Source organism: Hermetia illucens, chromosome 2 (genome assembly GCF_905115235.1).
Source record: "Hermetia illucens chromosome 2, iHerIll2.2.curated.20191125, whole genome shotgun sequence".
Taxonomy (NCBI): domain Eukaryota; kingdom Metazoa; phylum Arthropoda; class Insecta; order Diptera; family Stratiomyidae; genus Hermetia; species Hermetia illucens.
In genome coordinates, this window is record NC_051850.1 from 137,143,365 (window position 1) to 137,165,941 (window position 22,577).

General features: G+C 40.6%; 1 protein-coding gene across 3 annotated transcripts; it reads right to left on the reverse strand.

The window, feature by feature from the left end:
- Nucleotides 1-448: 448 nt before the first annotated feature.
- LOC119648672 (gamma-glutamyl hydrolase-like) lies at nt 449-9,975 on the reverse strand. 3 transcript variants are annotated; one of them, XM_038050460.1, is made up of 7 exons: nt 9,785-9,975; nt 9,494-9,717; nt 2,067-2,117; nt 1,787-2,013; nt 1,496-1,602; nt 1,132-1,229; nt 449-1,066 (listed from the first exon to the last, which is right to left on the reverse strand). In XM_038050460.1, the coding sequence occupies exons 2-7, from the start codon at nt 9,658-9,660 to the stop codon at nt 787-789; spliced, it is 930 nt and encodes a 309-aa protein (XP_037906388.1). In that variant the 5' UTR covers nt 9,661-9,717; nt 9,785-9,975; the 3' UTR covers nt 449-786. The 3 variants fall into 3 exon arrangements, with proteins under 3 accessions (XP_037906388.1, XP_037906389.1, XP_037906391.1); XM_038050461.1 differs by having other exon boundaries at nt 9,494-9,730; XM_038050463.1 differs by lacking the exons at nt 9,494-9,717; nt 9,785-9,975 and adding an exon at nt 8,840-8,865.
- Between the last annotated feature and the right edge of the window lie 12,602 nt (nt 9,976-22,577).

Consider the following 22,577-nt stretch of genomic DNA (forward strand, 5'->3'; position numbering starts at 1 on the left):
TCTGTACACCAAGTTGTTCCAGAACCCCGACACCATTTCGCTCTTCTTCTGGAAGCCAGAGAAAGCACTTCTTGATCGATGGCAGCTCAGAGACCCTTTTCAAGGTTAGTCGCGCACCCTCCCACACATCGTTAAGGGAGGAGCAGTACTGCCTGAGCCACTCGTTCGTGTCTTCGTCGGCAAAGTTCAGCCGTAACATTTTACGGTATACACCTACCGACTCAAAGCAAAGCTTAATGCCTTGCGCAGACGCAGTCCTTACAGCTAGGAGGAGTTTCCTTCTAAGCTGTTCGCACTGCTCAGTAACTCGTGCTCATACTGAAAATATCGTTTATTCAAAAATAATCGTAATATAATATTATAATATATAATACTTCAAAGGAATTGAAGATGTTTTTTATGGTTTTTTATAATGTTTTGTATGGTTTTATATAATGACCGAGAGAGAAAATTACGATTTAACGAAGGGAACTTGAAAATACAATTTACATTGGGTTTTATTAAATAAGTCCAGATGCAATTTTAATATAAATTTTGAACGCAAGCCTACAAGAAAAAAGGCAACCATTGGAAGAATCATTTATTTTTTTCCTAATTTTCCGATTGTTAGAAAAAAATATTTTATTGTAACGTACTGCTTACTCTACAAATTAATATAAATTTTATCTCTTTTTCTAATGTTTAAAGTTCTAAATATTTTGAATTATCCAATAATTAACTAATTATTACTATTTAGGTTCGATTGTCCATTAACAGTAAAAATATCATAAAAATATAATTCATATTTTAACTTTTTTTTTGGGGATAATCATCGTCTTTTTGAAATAAATAGCTTTGCTCCCAGGGTATATCTTTATCATCAATGATTTCGAATCTAAAATTATGTATTGAATGGCGATATTCTTCCCCCTTTTCAAAGTGGTTTCCATTTTTCCGAGCCTCGTTGACGAAAAACACCGCCAAATAATTTGAACATTTGATAGCGTTTGCGGAGTGTATTATATGTTTCGATTTGTGTTCGTAGATATTTCGTTCTGGATGGAATTGTACGCCATAGAAAGGATACCTGTAAAATTATATGTTTGAAATTTATTTAGGAAAATGACAATAGAGAGTATATTTTAAGCATACTTGACGTGTTCAACGGACGAAATATAGTTTTTAACTTTCGCGTCGCTGTTGGTGGATAAGATTTTCCATTCCTCGTGGATTTTAGAGTCTTTTAAATCCTGACATAAAAAATGTTTAGATATTTAAATTTCACAGATCAAAATGATGGTTATTTAGAAGATACCATTAAGAAATGTGAAATGTATATGTTCAAATAAAAAACCACTGATAACTTGTGCAGTTAGTCTGAAAACATTTTAGATATCTGCCTAAGTACCCTTTAAATATGAGGTTGTTCATGAGTGATAAGTCAATGGAAAATGTCATTGGTGATTGTGATTATGATACTGAACCAAGTGAATTGCTAGAGAATCTCACAGCTTACATCTTTTGTAATACAATATTTGTGATAATTGAAAGTATTTGTCTCTGTTGAAAAGATGCTCATTATATCTTTCGGTGCCGATCCAAATAATCTGCTATTTAATGCACCTAAAATTTGGGCAAGTTATTTTTTTATTTTCAATAAATCTAAAATTTTGAAAAATTGATTTATAACTAAAATTATTAATAAAAGTTTCTTAACAAAATCTCTCTATATGTCCCATCTTTCTCGAGTTGGTTATTTTTATTAAAGTCCACTCGTTTATAGGATCATGCGACATTAAAAACGTACTTTCTTGAAAATCCAAAGCTAGTGAATTGCCAACACTATCACAGTCCTGTCGCAGTTCCTTTTGTGCCGATGCATATAGTATCAATTCAAAACCCAAGCAAATTCCAAAAATCGGAAAGTAAACTCCTTTCTTATTCATCTCGGTGGCAATTTCGTAAATATATTTTCCCGCATCAGCAAACCCATTTTCCTCGTGAAAGAAAACAGCACCACCAGGCAATAGTACTCTAAAATAAATTTATTAGTTTCGACTGCAAGGATTATAAAGTTAATATCTTACCCGTTGATGTGTTGTAGCATTTTCTTGTAGTAACCACGATCTTTTCCTATCCTTAAATATAAGAGAATATAGAGTTATTAATTCTATAATTAATTTATAATTTTAGTTATTAACAAAATTTTATCAGCGTTACAACTTGAAAATCATGAGCGTCTGCCAATACCCTTCAGTTCCCTTCACGATTTTTCTGGAAGATTGCACTCTTTCACCAGTGGTTCGCTTGAGATAGTGGGTTCTATTGCAGGACATAACCCACAATGGAGTTGTGGCTCTTTCTCAATGCGTGATCAGTGCCACTTTCCACTTTCTTACCAATACGTCTACGGATATTTGGCCTGTAAACCGGCGTAGTTCTTCGTTACTATTTTTTCATCTGTTACTTTTTATATGAGAATACTACCATGACACAACACCGTCCATGCTTGCGTGGAGCTTCTGAGTAATAGTGACTGTCAGTTTCCATGTACTACCACAAGATAGCTCTTCTCGGACTTCAGATTGCCGTAGTGGGGTAGGCTGTAGTAGTCGGGAAGCTGGGGACGTGGATGCAACTTGTCTTATAACGGTATGTTAAACTGGAGCCATACGAGCAGGACTTCGTTGACCTCGTAAAGGAGGGCAATGCTCGCAGAGGAGGGCAGCGCGAAGGACGGTGAAGTTTCTTGGGAATAAGGAAACTGCCCCTGACTGCAGCTTTGGGAGTTGTAATGATCAGCGAAGTCTGACGCAAGGAAGGGAAGTCTTCGGTGGAAGATGCGGACAAACTGGTAAACGCTTCACACGGGAACTAGGGCTGGTGTGCCGGGAGGTAATCAAATCAGCAGGAGAGATCTTAACGAAGCTGACTTCTCCCATAGGAATACAGACACAAGAGGGGAAAAAAAGACGAATGCGCAAGCTGCAGTCTGATTTCTGATCACTGCCGTAGGAGTTTCCTCCAAGGATGGCAGAGTGTCAGAGAGCGAATTTTCCAATCCTCCGGGAGTGCCTACAGAAAAAGTGTTGAAGCCTGAACCGAAGCTAAGATTTAATAATCAAAATTTTCGCGACGGGTTCCTCCATTCCGAGTGCGCTGCTGTGAGTGTGTCTTCAAGTTACTCCTCCAGGAAATCACAGCTTTTAGTTCCGCCGCGGCGTTCAGTATAAACTCACTACAGTAAATACGGCACTGTGCAGGACTGAACATGTCGGGTGGTAGATATCCAGCCCTTAAAAAAAGGGGAGACATCATTCGCATGCTTGATTAATAGAACCCGGACAATGATTTGGTATTGTGGAGAGTAAAGTTCATAAATGCCAAGGAAGACAAATCCACAAACGTGGAGGGTTTCAGTTTAGTGTTCGAAATGGATGAAAAGAGTCTGAAGGTGCACAGAGGTAGTCGGTAAAATAGCCAGAATTTGGTGGAATCTTTTGAAAAACACTCCAATTTCCAGAGAAGGAGCCTAATTTGTGATCAAATGTATAGAGGATAATTAGAGTTTTTTTTAACTAATTAGCTTACCGAATCAAATTTCTGGGAACCAGATTTCGCCAACTAGAGAAGGTGCTAAATCGAAACAGGAAAATGAGGACATGGACACTACTGCTCCAATAGGAAACTGGTTGGTCTTTGCCTTCTAGGCGGGGATGAGGGGTACCACCCTTCAGCTTATTCTAGGTAAGAAGCTTCTTTGGAACAAACATGTAGAGGTAAACATAAATGGATTGTGCAGACGAACGTTTGCCTCCACATGAGGATTAGAGCCTCACGTGTGTCATTGTTAAGCCAATGTTCGCGACTGCATTCAGATAAGGCCTTTGATAGAACAAAATGGTTCAACCGATCATGGCGAGCCGCTTGTGAAAGGGACAAAGGGGAAAGGCTAAAGAAAAAGAAAGAAGATTGACGTTCCCTTACGTATCCATAGTGTGCTGATTAGTGCATAAAAGCCTTAGCAGTTAGCTAAATGTAAGATTATCACTATAGAACTTAAAATGATATCATTTTGATTGCAAGAAGTCTCCAATCGTTTTGTGTGTAGGGGCGGGGATGTATTGAGAATGCCTTCCCTGTAGAACAGATGGTTACCACTGTTATATGTACGGGTATAGTGTGAGGAGTTCTTTCTTATGGAAAAAAAATTTCTCGTCGACTCCTCTCCATATGCCTAGGGGCGCATCTGTGCAGAAGATAAATCTGAGAGTAGTCGAAAGAATAATTAACTGTAAAAAAATTTTTTACCTTTCGTGGAGAGAGCTTTTTGAACCGAAGGATAGAATATAGTGTCGAAGGTGCCATTTAAACGGTTTGTTGTCTTGTTAACGTGATTAAAGTCGGATGTTGGATATTAACGTAAGGGATGTTGGCAGACTCCCTCTGTTCTGTTGTCCCTCTGATAAGCAAGTTGGTTTTCATTTAGTGGGTACAACTTTAGCAGTTTCTCGCCAATGTAATGCTCAACCAGTCTCTCTAGATATTTCAACGAAAATGATATTAACCTGTCTGAAGTTTTTTGGGTTTGAATTGTCATCTTTCTCAGGGTTGTGGTACGAAGGCTACCTTGACCTTCTGCCGTGAGTTTGGGACGTAGCACTATATGATTGGAAAATACAATAAAATAGTAGAGGTCGCTCTAGGTGCTCCATACCCTTTCTTATACCATCCATACCAGGCGCTTCGAAGATTTCAAAAGTAAACAAAACATAAGCTGCTTTTGACTTTTGACGTAGTAACTACTGCTTTCGCAGCAGTATTCCAATTCGCTTTTGAACATGAAAGTGTGCTGAAACCGCCAAATCTCTCCTTTCCAATTCTATAATCTTCTTTCCCGGATGATCCGAGAGAGTCCGGACTGACTCAATTCTCCAGCCCGTGGTTTTCTAACAGTGTCCAAATTGATTGACCCACACCACTTAAAAACTCTGCACAGCCTTAAAATCTTTCTTTTGCTTTCAGTTTCTCACAGTGCAGTCCAAAGGAGTCTCACTTTCAACTTTTTACAAACATTTTACATTCACGTTGTGAGTTCCTGAAGTTTAACATTTGCTTTTGCTTTTATTGCTTTCATAACCATCATTCAGAAGTCAGCCGCTGGTTTCCTGAGTTTTGTTAGATTTTACTGCCACCACGGAAGCATTAGACTACATTTATTTCGGTGAGTAGGACAAGCTTCCCCCAAAGGACTTCAAAAGTTTGAAGTTTACAGTTTCCAATTCAGCTTCTCTAGCTACTCGCCTAGGAAGCTCAACCTATCCAGAAGAAGTTCATTGAATTTCACCCAATCAGTTTTCTTTGGATTCCGAGATGCCCCTTATATCCTGCCTATGCCCCTATACCCAAGATTCTTCTGCCTCTAGCGTAGCATTTTCTGTTGCCATAAGCTAGGAGGTTTCCCTGGTTTATGGTGACTGGTTTGCATGGATCTGTTTCCGAATACTGGTATTTGATTTGATTTGATTAATTACGTTCAGATCAGCTTCCTTGGTAGAGGTGATTCTGAAGTTTCTGATAAGCAGGATTTCGCCTTTTCTTTCCGCTCCTTAGTGGCTGCAGTTTTCCGATGTAGAGCCTTCCTCTTCCATTTTTTTGGAAAAATTAGGTAACAGTGCCTTTGACTGACTGGCCGTAGTCGTGATTGCAGTTTTTCCCATTATAGATGTTGCTGTACTCTCCTTTTTGGCTGATCAGACCATAAGCACTAAATGCTGGTTTCCAATTAAAGTGGAGAGGTGAAGCTTCCAAAACCCGTACCGCAGCCACGATTTGATTGCCAAAAGCCGCGGGTTGAGTTGAAGTCTGTGATTTCTTATCATTTAGAGCATCAATATCAGTAGCTTCCATTTTCATTTTTTGGACACTCCTAGTATGGTAGAGAAGTACTGTAGGCTACACCGGCAGAACAAACAGCTATCCGAGGGGAGAGGGGGGTATTTTGAACAAATTTCCAACTCGCAAGATAGTCGGCGTTCAACAGGCAATTATTAATTAGAGAGAACAGAAGAGGACCAATGATTGCAGTGAATTTTTTTAAGGACAGTTGCTAATGCTTTATTAAGTTCGGTGGACTTTTTCGTGGGTTCCAAATAAGGCCGGGTTGGTTGCTTGTTTGGGAATATGATGGTATGGATTTGAATGAGGTGATTGTTGCTTTGACTTCGACTTTGAAGTTGGGTGGGCTTAGTTTTTCAGGAGGAGAAATGTTTTCGAGGATCTCATTGCAATTGGCAGCTTTTCAAGTCGCGGGGAGACTTTGTATGTATTTGAATTGTTTTTTATATTGGGCAGGTGGTTATGAAGGTGATTGGTATATAGAGTGAGGATCTTATCATTGATAGAAGCATCGAGGTAGCAGGTAGCAGGTAGTGTATATCTTGGAGCAAGTCGCCGGGAGAGAGATGAGTTTTTGGGAGTTGAGGTTTGGGATTGGAATAAGTTGGTCTAATACTTCCCAAATTGCTTTGGTGTAATAACAAACTATGCTGTTATTAAATGATATCACCTGATTTTGAGAAGGTTCGATTTGGATCTAAGGGATTGATTAAAGAGCCGTGAATTAACGTTCCGGAAGTTAGGTGCTGCCAACGGCAATTGGCCCACGACTCTATCGATGATGGACATCAATAATAATGGCATTGTGGTTATTGACAACAGAAATGGTTTTCAAGAATATAGAAGGTGTTCGTGTTTGGATTTTTGTTGATGTTGCAGCGAATCAGAAAGTGGTCAAGGTGAGATTGGCAGTTGATTATGTTGCATAATGACAAAATGTGCTTGGGCGATGGTCAATGAGCATCCTGAGTGGAGATGACCAAGAGGAGAGAAATATCTATCTGTAAAGATAGCGAAATTGAGAGTGAAGCTCCGTCCGTAAATATTGGAGTTCCATCGAAGTGTTCCGTCGACGCGGGCTTGCGTGCCCCTATGCAAGCCAGGCTCAGGTATTTTTGGGTTTTTCATTCTAAAAAATCATGTCTTCTTTACCGACGTATGGGCAGAATCGGATACTAAAATATCATCAAACATGGGAGTTCGCGTGAGCCTACCGAAATAACATCACCCTCACTAAACCTCGAAGTGAAGTAATAAAAAAAAACGGCTCAACCGCGCTTATGATCCCGTAAAATTCCGGACGCGAGTGCCATGGTCGCAAGGGAGGATCCACGACGGATTACATCTTCGATCGATGTTTCTCCTGCCTCCGATGTGCAGCAGGTCCTAGGGGTTCCCACTTCGCCTTGGCTTCCTCAGACCATTCGATTGGAAGATGCTCTTTGTTAGTGGAAGTTTTGAGGGGTCAAAGAGGAGTAGGGAAAAATAAAGTCCTCAAATCAAAGAAATTTAACCGAAATTCGGAAATAAAAACAATATTAAATTATAACCAAAATGAAATGAGGATAAAAAAATTAAAGGTAATGAAAATAGATCGTTTGAATAAGGAAAAATAACTCAATAAAAGACATTAAAATAATAAAAGAAAATCATAAATCAAAATAAAATAAAATAAATTAAACTAATAATGACTATACCTAAAATAATTACTTTGTTTGACCACATATGACCACATTTGTTTCTTTATCTTAAAAATTCCTTGTCTTTTGTTAGGAATTTCAAGTAAAAATTGAGAAATAACGAAAAAAAATGGTTTAGATTTCACATCACGTGACATCGTGTGTATAAAAAAACACTTCCTCAAGGAACTAAAGACTAAGTTGGAAAAGTCTTGTTAAAAAAAAAGAAAGTTCGCTGTTATACTCTGAGAAGAAAGTTAATTACATTCTAGGAGACTTGAGGGCGAATACCACCAAAGGATCCAAAGAGCCCGCCTTAGTTCACCATCTAGAGACAATTTTATATAAAACCTTCAATAACTGTTTTTCAGAAGCGAATTATTTCAGGATGCCTAATTGAGTTCAAATATATGTAAAGATATCCTGCATTTTTTTTTTGGACCTAATATTGTGAAATTGAAAGTTACCTCTACTTTAATCCCTAAAATTTTTTCCAAAATATCGACAATTTTGAATAAAAAATTTAACACTTAAACAACACGTAGAATTTTACTTTCAGGAGGTAAGCTCCTATCCCAAGTATGTAATGAACTATTCAGGATTACGGTGGTCAAACCACCATCCTCCGTGGCCGAAAACGATCTAGAGGAAGAGCTATCCAAAAACCGGAATGAAAGTGGCCGTGAAGGTCTGCCAATAAATACTGAAGCTCTATGAAAGCATGTGGTTGAGACATTCTTGCACGCTTCTGTGCTAGCCAGGCTCGGAAATGTGTGGGGAGGGGGGTATTGAGTCCTTCCAGTGCTTCGATCCCTCACATTATTTTTACAAAATCAATGTGTACCGATGCGTGGATCCGCACCGAATCTAAAAATAACTAAACGAACAAGGGAATTCGCGACGGCCTAACGAGATTAGCCAATTTCTTTTAGGTTTTGGGATAACTTTTCTCTCTAGGCCGTCTTCGGCCACTCATTACAACCAAGAAAACCAAACTCTTCGAAAAATGAAAACGATCTCTTCTGCTGTGTCCACATATATTTCTGATGAATTTTGGGCACTTGCGCAGATCGTAGAGAGGTCGCTTGACCCGAGGTTCACGCCCTTGGCACGTTTGTCCGGAATACTAGGACGCTCACCCGACTCGGATGTGTCGCCACATTTGTCACAATTATATTGAATATATGCAGTTTTCGCGTTGTAGACTCTTTTTATTTATGGACCGCTCAAAGTATAGTTTATTATCTTAACTGGAGAGATCAAAGATCCTAATAATGACTAACCATATGTTCATTCTATTCCTTTTTCTTGGCATTCCTTGTGAGGGAGTGTTTCGCGAAAATCTGGAGGTCTTGGGGGTCAATTCCCTATGCGATGTCAGTGTGTTCTACGACCTGAATGATTATATTGAGAAGTATCTGATGATTCGAACTTCGTGATTTCTTAACTAAGAAGTTTTTGGTGATATCTTGTTTAACGTTTCCTGCGAGATATGTGTGGCAGGGGTTGTTGTAGTTTACATGACAATGGGTACTGCCGTTTGTTACTAGATTTTCAGATATGTAGATTCCACATACTGCTTCCTATCTAACAAGAAATAGTTACTCAAATTAAATAAATAGTTTGCGGCAGGAGTTAAAGGTGATAAGTGGCTGTGTGAAGTTAAAATGTGTTGCTACTGAATGAATTGCTAATGTTTAAATACACGGCTGAATATCATATTAACAAGTATCAATCCAACATTATTTTGAATTATTATCTTAGTCTACTGATTTAGTTACGAATTTAAACTCACAACCGATTTTCAAATCCGAAAACACTGAACTAAACTCACAAAGTACATATTAAAGCGCACACTCCATTCTTGTCAGTCTATTTAAATCGATTCCAACCGATTTGACAGAAAATACTCACAAAAACGATTTCAGAATTCTTACCAAATTGGAACGACTCTTCCACCTCCGCCTTCAACAAACTTCACGTAAGATGCGGCCAAATAGCTTGTGAACTGGCGACCATACTTTTCACGTAGTTTGTGGGCAATATCAACGCAAAGAATACCAATTATCGGCGAGTTTGTTCTGATGGGAATATCCTCGTTCATGGTTGCACCAGGGACTGAGCCAACTTGCGCGTTATAACAATTTGGTTGAAATCCCAACTGCAACAAATCCCTTTGTCAAAATCAACATTGCAAAACGAAATCTTCGATAATATGTGTTACTTACTAGAACAATGAATAGCAAGGCTTATCTAAATATCTTTTGTGAAAAGTGTCTTAAACTTGCCGATTTATCTGCGAGCTATTACCAAATTGTGACTAAGATCGAACTCTCAATTGCATTGAGTAAACATAAGTACGTGAAATGCAATTTAATTTCTTTGTTGATTTTCGGTGATCCAGTGTCGACAGTTGAAGACCTCCACGGGCACAAGATAGTTTTCTTTACGGTCTTTAAAGAAACTTGGTATCTTTAAAACCGTGGTTTTCACAGAGATGCTAATCAATTTGAAATATTTTGACTGCATAAAATCCGAAATTCAAAAATAGATTAACTCGTAGATTTGTACACATTTCTAAAGATATGGATACGTGGGACCAGCAACAATTACTTTCAGAGGAAATGAGGCAATGTTTATGGATATTTGTGGATTAATATATGACGTTGCAGCCAACTACTGAGCTCACTTGGGAAGTTTCATTAGACTTAGTTTCTATTTTTACCGAAATTTTAAAATTTTTCTACTTGCTTGCAGCGAGTCACATTGCTAGAGTAATATGTGCATATATATATTGTTCATGACTATTAATAGTTTAGTAAAGTTAATTTCGGTTTAATATCTATGTATCTAGCATGCGTATTAGAATCTGTTTGGATTGCTGAATCATATTGCACAAATGACCTTAAACTGATTATCTGTTTTCATTAGATATACGGAAGAATGTTACTTGGGATTTACTTTTCGTTATTGCTACTTGCCTATCTTAAGTACATTTGTTATCTTCTCCACAAAACAATACTCACTGGTCGTTCCACCTGCAACCTGGATAATATTTTTGGTTGGACGATCCTCCGTCGGTAGCATTTTTTCCTTTTTAGGAGCTGGAAATCCTAACTCTCAGTTCTGTCGACTGTTGGATATTTGTCCCCTAGAATTAAGGCGGGTAACAACATCCGCATGCTTGGAAAACGAAACCACGGCATTGACCTTAGACACTTGAGCGTAAAGTTGATGAGTGCCAAGAAGGGTGAAATCCGTAGATATGGAGGGTTTCAGCTTAGTATTCAAATTGGACTGAAAGAGCTCAGAGATAGTTACGGTATGGTATCCCACTTTTTCTTGGGAAGATTGAAATTCAATGAGGAAACTGTCGAGAGTGAAGAATAATTATAAGCTTTGATATATGTAAACAAATGGTGCAGATTGCAATATCTTCAATACGGTTTTTCCCAATGGATCATTGGCAGAACCCCCACCACACAGGATAAAGGGACTACAAGCCAAATCCTAGTTATGAAATCCATCTTTTAAACCTTCAACGGAAAAACGGTAGAACTGAAGATAGTGGCTTGAACCGAACTGGCTCGATACTCGCTTGTAGCATCAGATCTGTGTTGCTCGGAGACTGCGAATCAGAGAAGACGCTATACTGAAAACAGAAGAATACCATTTTTGAAGGAGGACATGGTCACTGATGCACCACCAAATTCTGCAATCGATCGTAAGTGAACCTGGGGGGAAACCTGCAGATACGCTGATCGCGGCATATACGTACTTCTAATTGTTTTGCGTCATATATAAGCATAATGGAAGTCAAAAAACATGAATCCCGGTCATCGATTTAAAAAAGTCCGGTGGTATTGGATTAGTTAAGGGGCTAATACCTCCTACGACGAAAGACCCTAAGACCAGAGCCTGATTGGGGGAAGGTCAGTGGATTCCACTATTTGCAACTCTCGAGGCGACTATGGATTCCTTTGTCGATAGAAGCTTAATTGGAAATAATGAATGGTAAACTTTTAGAATTTTCTGAAGAGGCTGAGACAAAGATGGTGAAACAATTCTCTGGTTGAACTGAGAACGGCAAAAACTTAAGAAGTAACACAGACGACTTCTGAATCGCGCTTGTAGAAGCAATAAGAATGAATACTGGTTAAACTGCAGGAATTCCTAGTGTGAATAAGAGACAAGTAAGGAATTCAAGGGGAGACTCTCTGATGCGAAGAGAAGTTTCTGTTTTTTTAAAAGTCGTATGGTACCTTTAAAAACTCAAGAGGTGAATCAATGGGGACTTTCTTGCAGAGAATATTATCCAGGACAATACGTGATAGATTTGGAAAAGAGAGAAGGGGGTGCAAGAGAAACTGAAAGACTACTGGTGCGGTGATCGTGAGTGAAAAAGCAAGAGCTGCTATACTATGCTTTGCACCTGGCATCAGCGATGTTAAAGGAGTATATAAGGCACCTAGAGCGGCTCCTAAGACATATTTTTCTAGCAAGTCTAGCTTTGGGCTAAATGGTGGCTTTTTAGTAGCGGATTATTGTAGTCTCCATGTCAAAGCCTGGGAAGCATAACTAATAAAATCCAATGAAAAATGAAAGCCGAAAATTAATAGACTTTCCCTTCCAAAGATAAGGGGAATAAATAAAACATTTCTTTGGAACTTACGCCTATGTGCTCACGTGGGTATATATTACTATAGGTGATGTTCGCCTAGTCATCTGTAGTGTAGAAAGTTAGAACAGATTTCCAGGGCAACTAGGACTTAAAGGGCATTTTAAGGTCGTCCGAGAATTTCGTTTTTAGGAGGTTTGGATCCTTTTCGTGGGTGCAGGCTAAAATTGAGTTTGTTGGAGAGTGGACCTTCTCGGATAGCTTTTCATTATTTTTTAAAATTTCGCAAAATTTATGATACTGAAACAAAAGTAACGGCTTGGATAGGGGTTGACCTCACATCGAAGACCTTTGGCTACCGAAAACGGATTGTGATTAGTTTCGGAAATGTGCGTTGGATTGTTACTGACGGCTACCACAGTGCACTTCCTTTTGAATTCGCCTGGGTTGCATCTTGCCACCGATATTATTTCTTCTTGTTATCGGTAACGCTCTTCATACTATTTTGTCCGGAGAACGTGGAGGAATTTACTGGACTATGTCATTTTTCTTCAAACATCTCGACCATTCTGATGCCATATTGTTGCCTGTTTGCTCTTTTTCTGAGTCATGGACCTTAACAGCAGCCACGCCGAGCCGGACGGTGGGTCCGATGGGCGGATTGCTACCAGCAAGGATTCAAATGAGAACAGCATTATGCTTATATTGTTTCCGCGCTTCCATCACTGGAATGGGGTACTGTGGCGACCAGTGCCACCTGTCAGTACAACTGAACTCCGCGATTTTCCAACATTACCTTTCCGGTGGTCCTATCATCATTATCGGGCACGCCTGGAGGGGTCTTTCATCTCGTATGTCGCCCAAGTGTCGATGTCACCTAGGCTACACAGTAGGTCTTCTAATGCCCCTAATTTTTCCCCTCCTTCTACATTCTTATGCCCCTAATTCTTTCTTGATGAAAAACATGCTCTGCTTCTTCAGTGGGCAAACGTTCAGACTGCGCTGTAGGTGTAAAGTCAGACTCCGAGCAAAATTTATAACAATAAAATGCCATTGTAATACGAACTTGTTTCATAACTTGCATTATACCATTATAGACATCATTGAGATTTGATACACAAAGTTCACAGTAATATCCAGAACAGTTTTGCTACTGGAAACAACTATTGACCACACCATCGCATTAACATTGTCAGTCTGTCTTTAAGGTTTTGTGTGATCTCGGGTGAAACGTAGGGGAGTGAGGGCTCAAAATATGACCCTAAAAAAGTGTAACAGGTCTCGTTTTTAGAGCCTATCCAACCGAAAAATCTGAAAAAAATCACAGTGGTGCATCTAAACGAAATCTAGGCCTCACAATACATCCCGCTTCGAAATCTGCACAAATAAAGTTAATAAAGTATTTTAGCATATCTTAAAAATTTAGCCACAAACTCCCTTTAAGTTCATGCTAGAAGTACTATTTAACAGTGCTATAAGGGATAACGTAAGACAAAACTCTGGGAAGTTTGAAGGAAATCCAACTATTATTAACAAAGCTATAGAAGGTGAAACTTTTACATTTTATGTGAATTTCATGCATTTTAAAACGTGTATGAGGTCATCATAACATGTCACTTCGTTAATACCACAACAAAGTGAGCTCACAACACTCCGACTTGTTTTTTGTTTTGGTGGAAATCTTCACAAGACTCTGGGCTGGGCACGCTACAGTGATGCGATTTTTACCCACTAAAATTACCCCCGACTCCCCCTTACCCCACGTACTACATCACGGGGGCGGGGTTAGCTTACTCTAGCTAGGTCTCCTTCCGTCTACTGGCGTAGCAATTTACTCTGAATTGCTGCGATCATTGAATTGATCGCATCCCAATCATTCTGGCAGGCTACCGTTCTCCGGACAACATTTTCTGGTGATAGCACTTCACCTGTTTCCTGTAGGTTCCTCCTTTCTTCAACGAACCTAGGACATTGGAAGAATAGGTGTGTTGTGTCCTTTGGAACCCCGTCCTAGTCTGGACATTCAGGTGAGGTGTCTTATTTAAGCCTATATAGGCATTGACGATATCCCCCATGACCAGTGAGAAACTGGATGAGATCTCCAACCACTCCCCTTTGGAAGGGACCAACCTGTAAGCCCAACGACCTTTTTTTGACTGGTCCCATTGCTGTTACCATCTGCTTATCTTTCCGGTTTTTTCAGGTGCGATAAAGAAGAGATGGACCTGATGTTATATAGGTTCAACATCCCGTCTGCCAGGATGTCAATCGGCATCATCCCTAAGATGACGAACGCTACACCATCTGAGATGGTCCTGAAGGCAGAACACACCCTTAAGGCTGTTCTTCTGTAGACCGCACTAAGTTTATATGCATTCTCTAAAAACGCTTTTCCCAAACTGGGACTGCATATAGCAAGACTGGGACTGCATATAGCACCACCCTGGCTATGAACATCCAGCAAGTATGGAGCGCCTTTCTACGTTCGGCATCATTATTGCTAGAGCCTTACTCGTAGTGGATGGTTTTTTCGCAAGTTTGCTCTATGTGCTGTTTTAAATTAAGTTTTCCGTCTATCATCACTGCCAAGTATTTAATGGCTGCCTTAGAAGTGATGATATGATTCCCAATTCTAATACAGGCGTAATTTCTCTTGCGCTTAGTACACGCGTACGTGTACACGATTAATTACAACTCAGCTTCTTCAAGATGCTTTCCGACTACAATCAGTGCTATGTCGTCGGCATAACTCTCCACCGTGTCCTCTTCCGGAACTGGAAGGTTAAGTACATCTTTATACACGATGTTCCACAGTTGTGGGTCTAGTACAGAGCCCTGTGGGGTACCTGCGGAGATAACGTGCTCCTTGAGTCCATGATCCTCATTATGCCAGAGCGTCCGCTCTTGCAAGTATCTTTCTACAATAGCAACGAGGTAGGTGGGAACAGCAAATGTCAGCAGGCACTTTCGTATAAGGTTCCAATTGGCGGAGTTGAATGCATTTCGCGCGTCTAGGGTCACCACGACGCAATATTTACTGATGCAACCCTTTCCGTGAGTTGCATTTTCGGTCAAGCCAGTAGCCATTTTGATGGCATCAATGTTGGATCCGGTTTAGCGGAACCTATACTGCCGATTGGAAAGGCCTCCTTCGCTCTCGACGATCGGGAGTAATCGATTATAAATTACCCGCTTCAACATTTTCCCCATGGTGCCAAGAAGGCATATGGGTCTATAGGAAGACGGTTCCCCTGTGGGTTTGCCAGCCTTATGCAGCATTACCAGCTTCTACGGCTTCCATTGTGCAGGACAGATACCCTCGGGCATGCACGCCTCGAGCAACTCGGCGAACATATCCGGTCTACAATTGACGGCAAGCTTGAGGACCTTATTCAGTATGCCGTCAAGACCCGGGGAGTTGCCTATTCGACTGTAAATCTCTAGCAGGTCGTCCCAGGTGACCGGTAGATTCAGCGTCACATTCAGGGGCGGTTGGAAGGTGTCAGTACCCCCTCTTGCTGGGGAAATAACCCCTGGATTATTTTAACAAGAGGATAGGGCACGTGATCAGCGGAGATGAACGGCCTCTTAATCGTGCTGTCACGATTTAGCAAGATCTATTAGCACCGATGAAGGGAACAAATGGTTCCCGAAATATCGGTATTTGCAAGACCAACAAATAACACTAGCAAATATAAAAAGCGAGCTTTAATTATTTCAAATTATGTCCGTTTCCGAACAGAACTCCTTAAACAATTCCTTTTACTCCGCTGGATAACGGACTTGAATTTCTTCCGGTCTTCCCGATAGGTACGCTCGTTTTGTCGTTGATCGATTTAACTTATTGCTCTCCAGGCCATTTGCCTGGCTCGGTGGCAAATAGATCGAAGGCAGACAAGTTTACTATTCCACCAATAATTGGGTTTCCTAGTCGGAAGTGAGCATCTTCTACGCATCGACGGGTCGCATGCTTTAGAGATGTTTTGTATGGCACGGAGAGCTCTATCCGCGGAGGTGCCTGCTTCGCTAGGAAGGTGTAGCCACACCTCAATGAATGTTTGCACACCATCCTGGTGTTCTTTTGGATTTAGGCTTCCGGAGTGCGGGTTTTTTTCCCAGTGGCTTCGTCCTTATTTCAAAGGTCACTGCACCTGAAGTCCTGGCTAACTTGCTGGAACATATCACGTGCCAGCGCAGGGCTGACAAAAGTCACATCTATATCCAACTGGGTGAATGCTTTTAATAAGCTCCGCCCCCTTGTGGTTATCACCTTTGCTGTTCCACTTGACGGCCCGCGTTATCATCTTTGGACCTCGTCCACTTGCGCCGCGAACAAGGACAAGATCGTCTAGCAGGTCTTCAAACTCAGGCAGTGTCACCGTCTGCCTGTTTGTCACAACAAATTTATTCAAAAACCGCTGAACCAATTCTCACAAAATTTGGTGAGAATATGTGGTCTGTGTGTCCCTTTATATGCAGCGAATGGTGCCATTCTGTGTTGAGTTTGAAGGGGGCTCACCATATATGCGAGGGGTGGGGGGCTTCTAGCGGAATCAATGATTTTTGGATAAAATTCAACTACTAGAGACATTTAATCGCCTATTTCAAAAGATTAATAAACATCGATAATCCAGGACACATTACTGGCCACCAAAAGCTTTTCTAATAAAATCGAGTTTTTTGACAATTTAAAAAATTTAAAAAAGTTCTTTTGGGTTTAATTTTTAAATGGTTAAGGAAGCGTTTTGACAAATTAAAAAAGGAATAAGAAATTCATTTCAAGGTGGTATTATCCTTTATTATGTGCTTTGTGTTGTGTTGAGTAAGCGTCGTTTTTCTCATAAAATGAACTTGGTCCAGAAGATTGAATATGTAAAGCAACATTTTACTTATTTTAAATTTCTCGAATTCTTGTAAACGACAAAACGCCTGGTTTTACAATTTCTAGACATAAAACACCTTTTTCAGTCATGAAATTTAGATAAAGCAAAAGGAGAGATAATAAATTATCCTATTACCCGGTGAATACCCTTAACCTTGAATAATTTCAAACTAATTTTCACCGTGTTTATGAGAATCTTGATAATAACCTGAATTACTGTCACATGCAGTCCTTTTGCCATTGTCGTAACAGACTCTACTATACAAAGCCAGTCTATCTTTTCATGGCATATCTGGACCTGTTGCTCGGGCATAGAACAGTATATTCTTTGGCCATTAGCACTAAAATGCAATTAGCTACCCTCATTCCACCGAAAATGGTTCAGACTTTCTTGGATTCCGTTTGTTCTTATTAATTAATGTGTACGTATGCCCTGAAAAAATCGAAAATAGGTTCGTTGACTCAATATTGTAAACAGAATGTTTCCAGACAATGTCAGCATGTGTAGGAGACAGTGTGTACGTTCCAAGAAGTTTCCTGCGTTGCTTTGGGACTTTCTGTGAAATACTTTGTCCTCGTTTTTCCCGGAAATGGTGTTATGAGAATGGGATCATATTTGGTAATTATTTATCAAGTTTTGGCTTCAGGAAATCAGGTAGGTGTAGGCATGTTATTGGTTAAGGCTTCATTGTCTTTGGGTTGTTGAGAACGTAATAGGGATATCGTTTTTTCATCTTTGACTTTTGCAATAAATGCTTCCTTTCAAACTTCATCTTTAATTTATTAACTTATTTTCTATGGCATATTGAGATTGGACTCGGCCGGTGTTAAGAGTGGGTTCTAATGGACTTACCAGTTGCATGCCCTCCTTTGCTCGCTTACAAAACTTCAATGTTTGTATTCGTATATAAATCTTTATTATCATCGTTTTCTCCACCGAAAAGAGCAAAATAGGTCTTTATAGGAAAGTCCTATCCATCTGTTCGCAAGACTTCACCATAAACACATTTTCTCCCTTCAGTCGCATCAGAAGATAGGTTGCCATCATAATAATGAATTATTATTTCTTCCATAAAAATGGAATAATTCCGCAACAGTTTGTGGCAGGTCGCAACTAAGAGAGCGTTCACCTACTTCAGGATGTTGAGTGTGGCATTTAATTTTCGTTGCTGGGATCCATCTCGTTTGAATTCAATTCTAAAATGTCGATAAGACTGTGGCAGTATTCCTCCTACGCAGAAAAAGTTTAATGAGAATTCCGTTGAAATTGTCGAAGCTGTGAGAACGAAAGGTTTTAAGAAAATTAGGTTAAATCATTTTCCTAGTCACCAGGTAAAGACTGTGGGCAAGGACTCGGTGGTAATTTAACAGTTGGCTAATTCATTTTGATGTGAAGAATAATCCTTTCGCTTGGATGAGTATGAAAATTAGATGAAGAAGTAACTACTGGCGCTTTGTGACCGTCAAATTACATGGCACGTTATGCACTCTGGCAAACAAGTTAAAAGTCGCAAAAGCTATTACAGACATATGAGTTTCATCTGTATATGGAGAAATAGTTGCTACATATGTATATTTGGTAAGAAGTTCGTGTGAAGCACAGTGCACCGACCAGGCCCAGGTACTTGTGCCGCCGATTTCTGCTCTGTGAGTTGTGGTCTAAGAATATAGTGAAAGCAATCTTTGCTTGTGTTTAAAAGGCGCAACAATTTGTCGGCTAGCAATCTGCAAATTTCGAAACTTCCTTGCTACCGAAACGTCAACCGTGCCTCGAATGGGGTTAGTTAGTTTAGTGCAGGAGCTGCAGCTTCAGGCACTCAGACCTTTTGTTAAGCCCATCATATCATCACCTATTCAATGGCCTCCCGCCTGCGTCGTGCGCCAAGTTACCAAAGTATCTTTCCAAGCTGGGCAGCCGTATGTGAAGTACAGGACCGTCTCTTCCTCTTCCCCACTTTGGCTGTATACATATATAGTCGAGCCTAGCACTCCAATTTTTTCCATGTGGTAGTTTAAGGAGCAGTGCCCCGTTAAAAGCTCTACTAGGGTTTTCATGGCTGAAGGGAGAACAACAATGCTGCTCTAGCGGCCTGCCGGCAGAAGTTTCTCCATTCGCCTGGGTGAATCCGTGCAATTTCATCCTTCAGAGTAGACCTGACAGTCGATGACCCGATGCTAAAAGCTAATTCTGGCCCAACTATTGTAGATTTGGACCCTTGGCGAATCAGTCTGCCAGGTTTCTAAGTACCAGCTATGTTCGAGCGCCCTTGCACTCATATCAGGGAACTTTCGTTCCATGGGCCAAGTTTCACCGGCACCTGGCGACAACTCAACGCCAATTGGCTTGATATCTCGCTGCTGTTTAGTGTTGATAATGCCATTTCTGTCGTGAGCACTTTTCTGCTGCCAAGGAAATGGCATATATCCATATATCTCCGCCTGGAATATGATCATCATTTTCCCGACAGGTCGAGCCAGTTCTCTAATTTGATTTCCTAAGAATATCTCTGCGCCTGATCTGTGAATCCAAAAAGATTCGCCCATTCTTCTCTTTTGATGACTACGACGAAGACGAATCTGGAAGCCATATAATCGGTGGGCATCAAAGCCACCTGATACTTATCAAGGAATTACCAGATTGATGCATGATTCTTCGCTTTTGCTAGCGGCGATGGTATCAAGCCTATATGCGCCGTTAGTTGCTTTCCGTTTCACCTTCAAATGAACGAGGGGTAGATTTAGGATAGTTTCGAATATTGCAGTTGGTGTAGTACTCATTCCTCCAGTTATAACTAAGCATTAAAGGCTCGGATCAGCGCCGGCAGTTTCCTGCTGTTAGTAAAGTCCAGTTTCCACCACCAGACGATGCTCGTATACATAAAAATGAGTTTTACTATGGATGCTTATATACTTTGAATCCGTTTAAGTGAAAGTCCCAAGGTCTTAGCTATTCTACCATATTCCTACAGTACCAGAGCAATCTGCAGGGTTACTGGTATATTGCTTGGATATGGTGCTTCCACGTTAGCTTGGTGGCAAAGTATACTCCTATATATTTGACTGTTTGCATCTGTTAGATTTTCGCCCCTGATAATGTGAGTAGCGTGTAGCTGCCCCCCTGACGTTCTTAGTGAAAATTACTAGTCCATTCTTCCTAGCGTTCACTGGATCTTTCTCTACTCTAGAATATGAAGAATCCGACTAACTAAGAGCGGGTCGATCCCTTGCTGTCCTGCCGCTTCGAAATGGATCATAATTGAAGGCGCCTCCGATGTCCATGAATGCGCCTAGGGCTTATTCTTTATCGGACATCGCCTTCTTAATTTTTGCAGTGAACTCATGCAGTGCTGTATCCGAGGATTTACCTTTCTGGTGGGCATGTTGCCTGAAGTGGCCACCTAGGGATGTATGTATTTCTCATGAATTAATCTACCAGTCTTTCTAGTTGTTTTAGTAGAAGGGAAGTTAGACTCTTCACCCACATGACCACTAAGGTCCCCTGCAATTACGCTATAATCATCGGCAGGCATGTTACAGGTCTTTGTAGCGAAAAGTTACCGGAAGGCACCCTTCTCGGCATCAGGTCGACCTGCCTGTGGGGCGTAAGTGAATCGTGCTATCAGCTGCTATAATGGTAAAGCTTGGGAGCTGGCCAACAAATCGCTTGACTTCTTTAATGGCATCACGGAAACCCTGAAAGAGTAGCTTGTAGTCATTTTTACCGCGATCACGTTCTAGGTTGCAGCGTTTGGCACCACAACAACAACAAAGCCTATTTCAACTTACAAAAATTGTTCCGCTCGGAAAATTTTGCCAGTCCTCATGTATTCCTCAGAGATTTGAGTTCTTAGCAGGAAAAATTGGAAATTCTTTGCCGCGTTCGAGAGAAGAATCCTCCGAAAAATGTTTGGCTCCCAACAAGAAGATGAACAATTCCGTAAATTTGTGAGAGATACCTAGATTCTCTGGTTATCGCTAAAATCCTTCTCAATGGGTTGTGGGGAGCGGGTTGCTTAATCCATATGACCCTGCGTGTGATGGAGCGATGGCGAAGACAAGGACGCCAGACAGCTTTTAGGGATATTGAATTGATGGAGTTCGGGGCAAAGTGGGGTATCTGGAGTTCCTTACTAAGGCAGGCCAAGGCCGGATACCGGTTGTAACGCCGTACATGATGATGCCGTATCTGGCACGTACCTTAATAAAGTTTTCCATTTGTTATTGTCTCAGGGTAGAGCACTAGAATGATGTGATGCAGATATAAGTTGATGAAAACTTGGAGGGTTTGAGTTACAGAACACCAAAGACGGATTTAGCGCCATCAAAACGGCAAGTGACATTAATTTTGATGGTATCGTAGCTAGATGCAATAAATTGGTTGATTGGCCCTTTCAATGCCCTGCCCGTTAACGGAGATAGCGAGACTACGCTCACCAGTCAGACGAATAATCAACTAAATGAAAAGATTGGTTTTTGATTGATACAAATGAAAAGAATGTTTTCTGTTTTTATTCCCAAAAATCGATATTTCGGAGGCCAGTTGCTCCCTTCTTTAGAGCTTACAATCTGTAAGAATAAAAAAAATAGGGTTGTCTTAACCAAAAACAGTCTTTTCTTTTAGTTGAAGCACCGGACAACCAAAAAGTTGAATGCTATAAACTACACAGACAAAGAATCTTTATCTAGAGTCTAACTCATTTTCCGCTTTTTTAGATCCAGAACAATTTGCTTAGGCTCAATAACTCGGTGTGCAAGTAGATGTCATCGTCATAGTGCAGGTGTCAGAGGAATCAGATAATCTATTGGACTCATTTACGTTACCTAACCAAAGCCACACGAAAAACCGATAACGAGAAGAACAAATATAGCTGGCAGCATGGAACCCTAGTCGACTGCGCTCATTTCAAATTCATCTCAAATTTTATTTCGGTGAAGCGCGTGACATATTGTGCCATCATATGTCGTTCAGATAAAATCTATGAGCTTCCCCAGAAAGCCCCTTCTCGGAGATCACCTTATTGTGTTGGGCTTGCCTGTAGTAGTTAGCTACTAAGCCAAAGGTGTCCAAAAATGAAGATTGAACCTGAGGATATTCATGCCTGCACAGCTCTCTCCTACATCTTAAGCAGGAAGAGCGGAAGAAGGGATGCTGGTTATGAAGACGCAACTGGTCTATTGCCGGAGTTATGCAAACGGACCACCGAGAACCTGGAAAGGCTCCCAGCCGATGACAGTGTATAAAATGAAAGAAGCCAAAGCTTCTTCGCAATAAAATACTGGCACGACTGCAAGACCAGGTATGAAAATGTCCAGGAAAGTAAGGAAGGAAGGAAGCGGGATCTTGATCGAAAGGTATGAACAAACGGGGAACCACTCTGGAGGCAACTAGATTCTTCGGTCAACGGTAATGCAAGGTGGGTAATCGTCAACTTTTAGGAAATATTTTTCTATATCTTCTTGTGGGTTTAGCTTTGGCAGAAGGTTAAAGTAATTTTCATACCGAAGTTTGGGAAAAATGAAT

Coding starts and splice junctions, on each gene's coding strand:
- LOC119648672 (XM_038050460.1), bottom strand. CDS start 9,660: ATGAACGAGGATATTCCCATCAGAACAAACTCGCCGATAATTGGTATT. Junction 2,014..2,066: donor ATGCTACAACACATCAACGG/GTAAGATATTAA, acceptor AATTTATTTTAG/AGTACTATTGCCTGGTGGTG. Junction 1,603..1,786: donor AGCTTTGGATTTTCAAGAAA/GTACGTTTTTAA, acceptor CCCAAATTTTAG/GTGCATTAAATAGCAGATTA.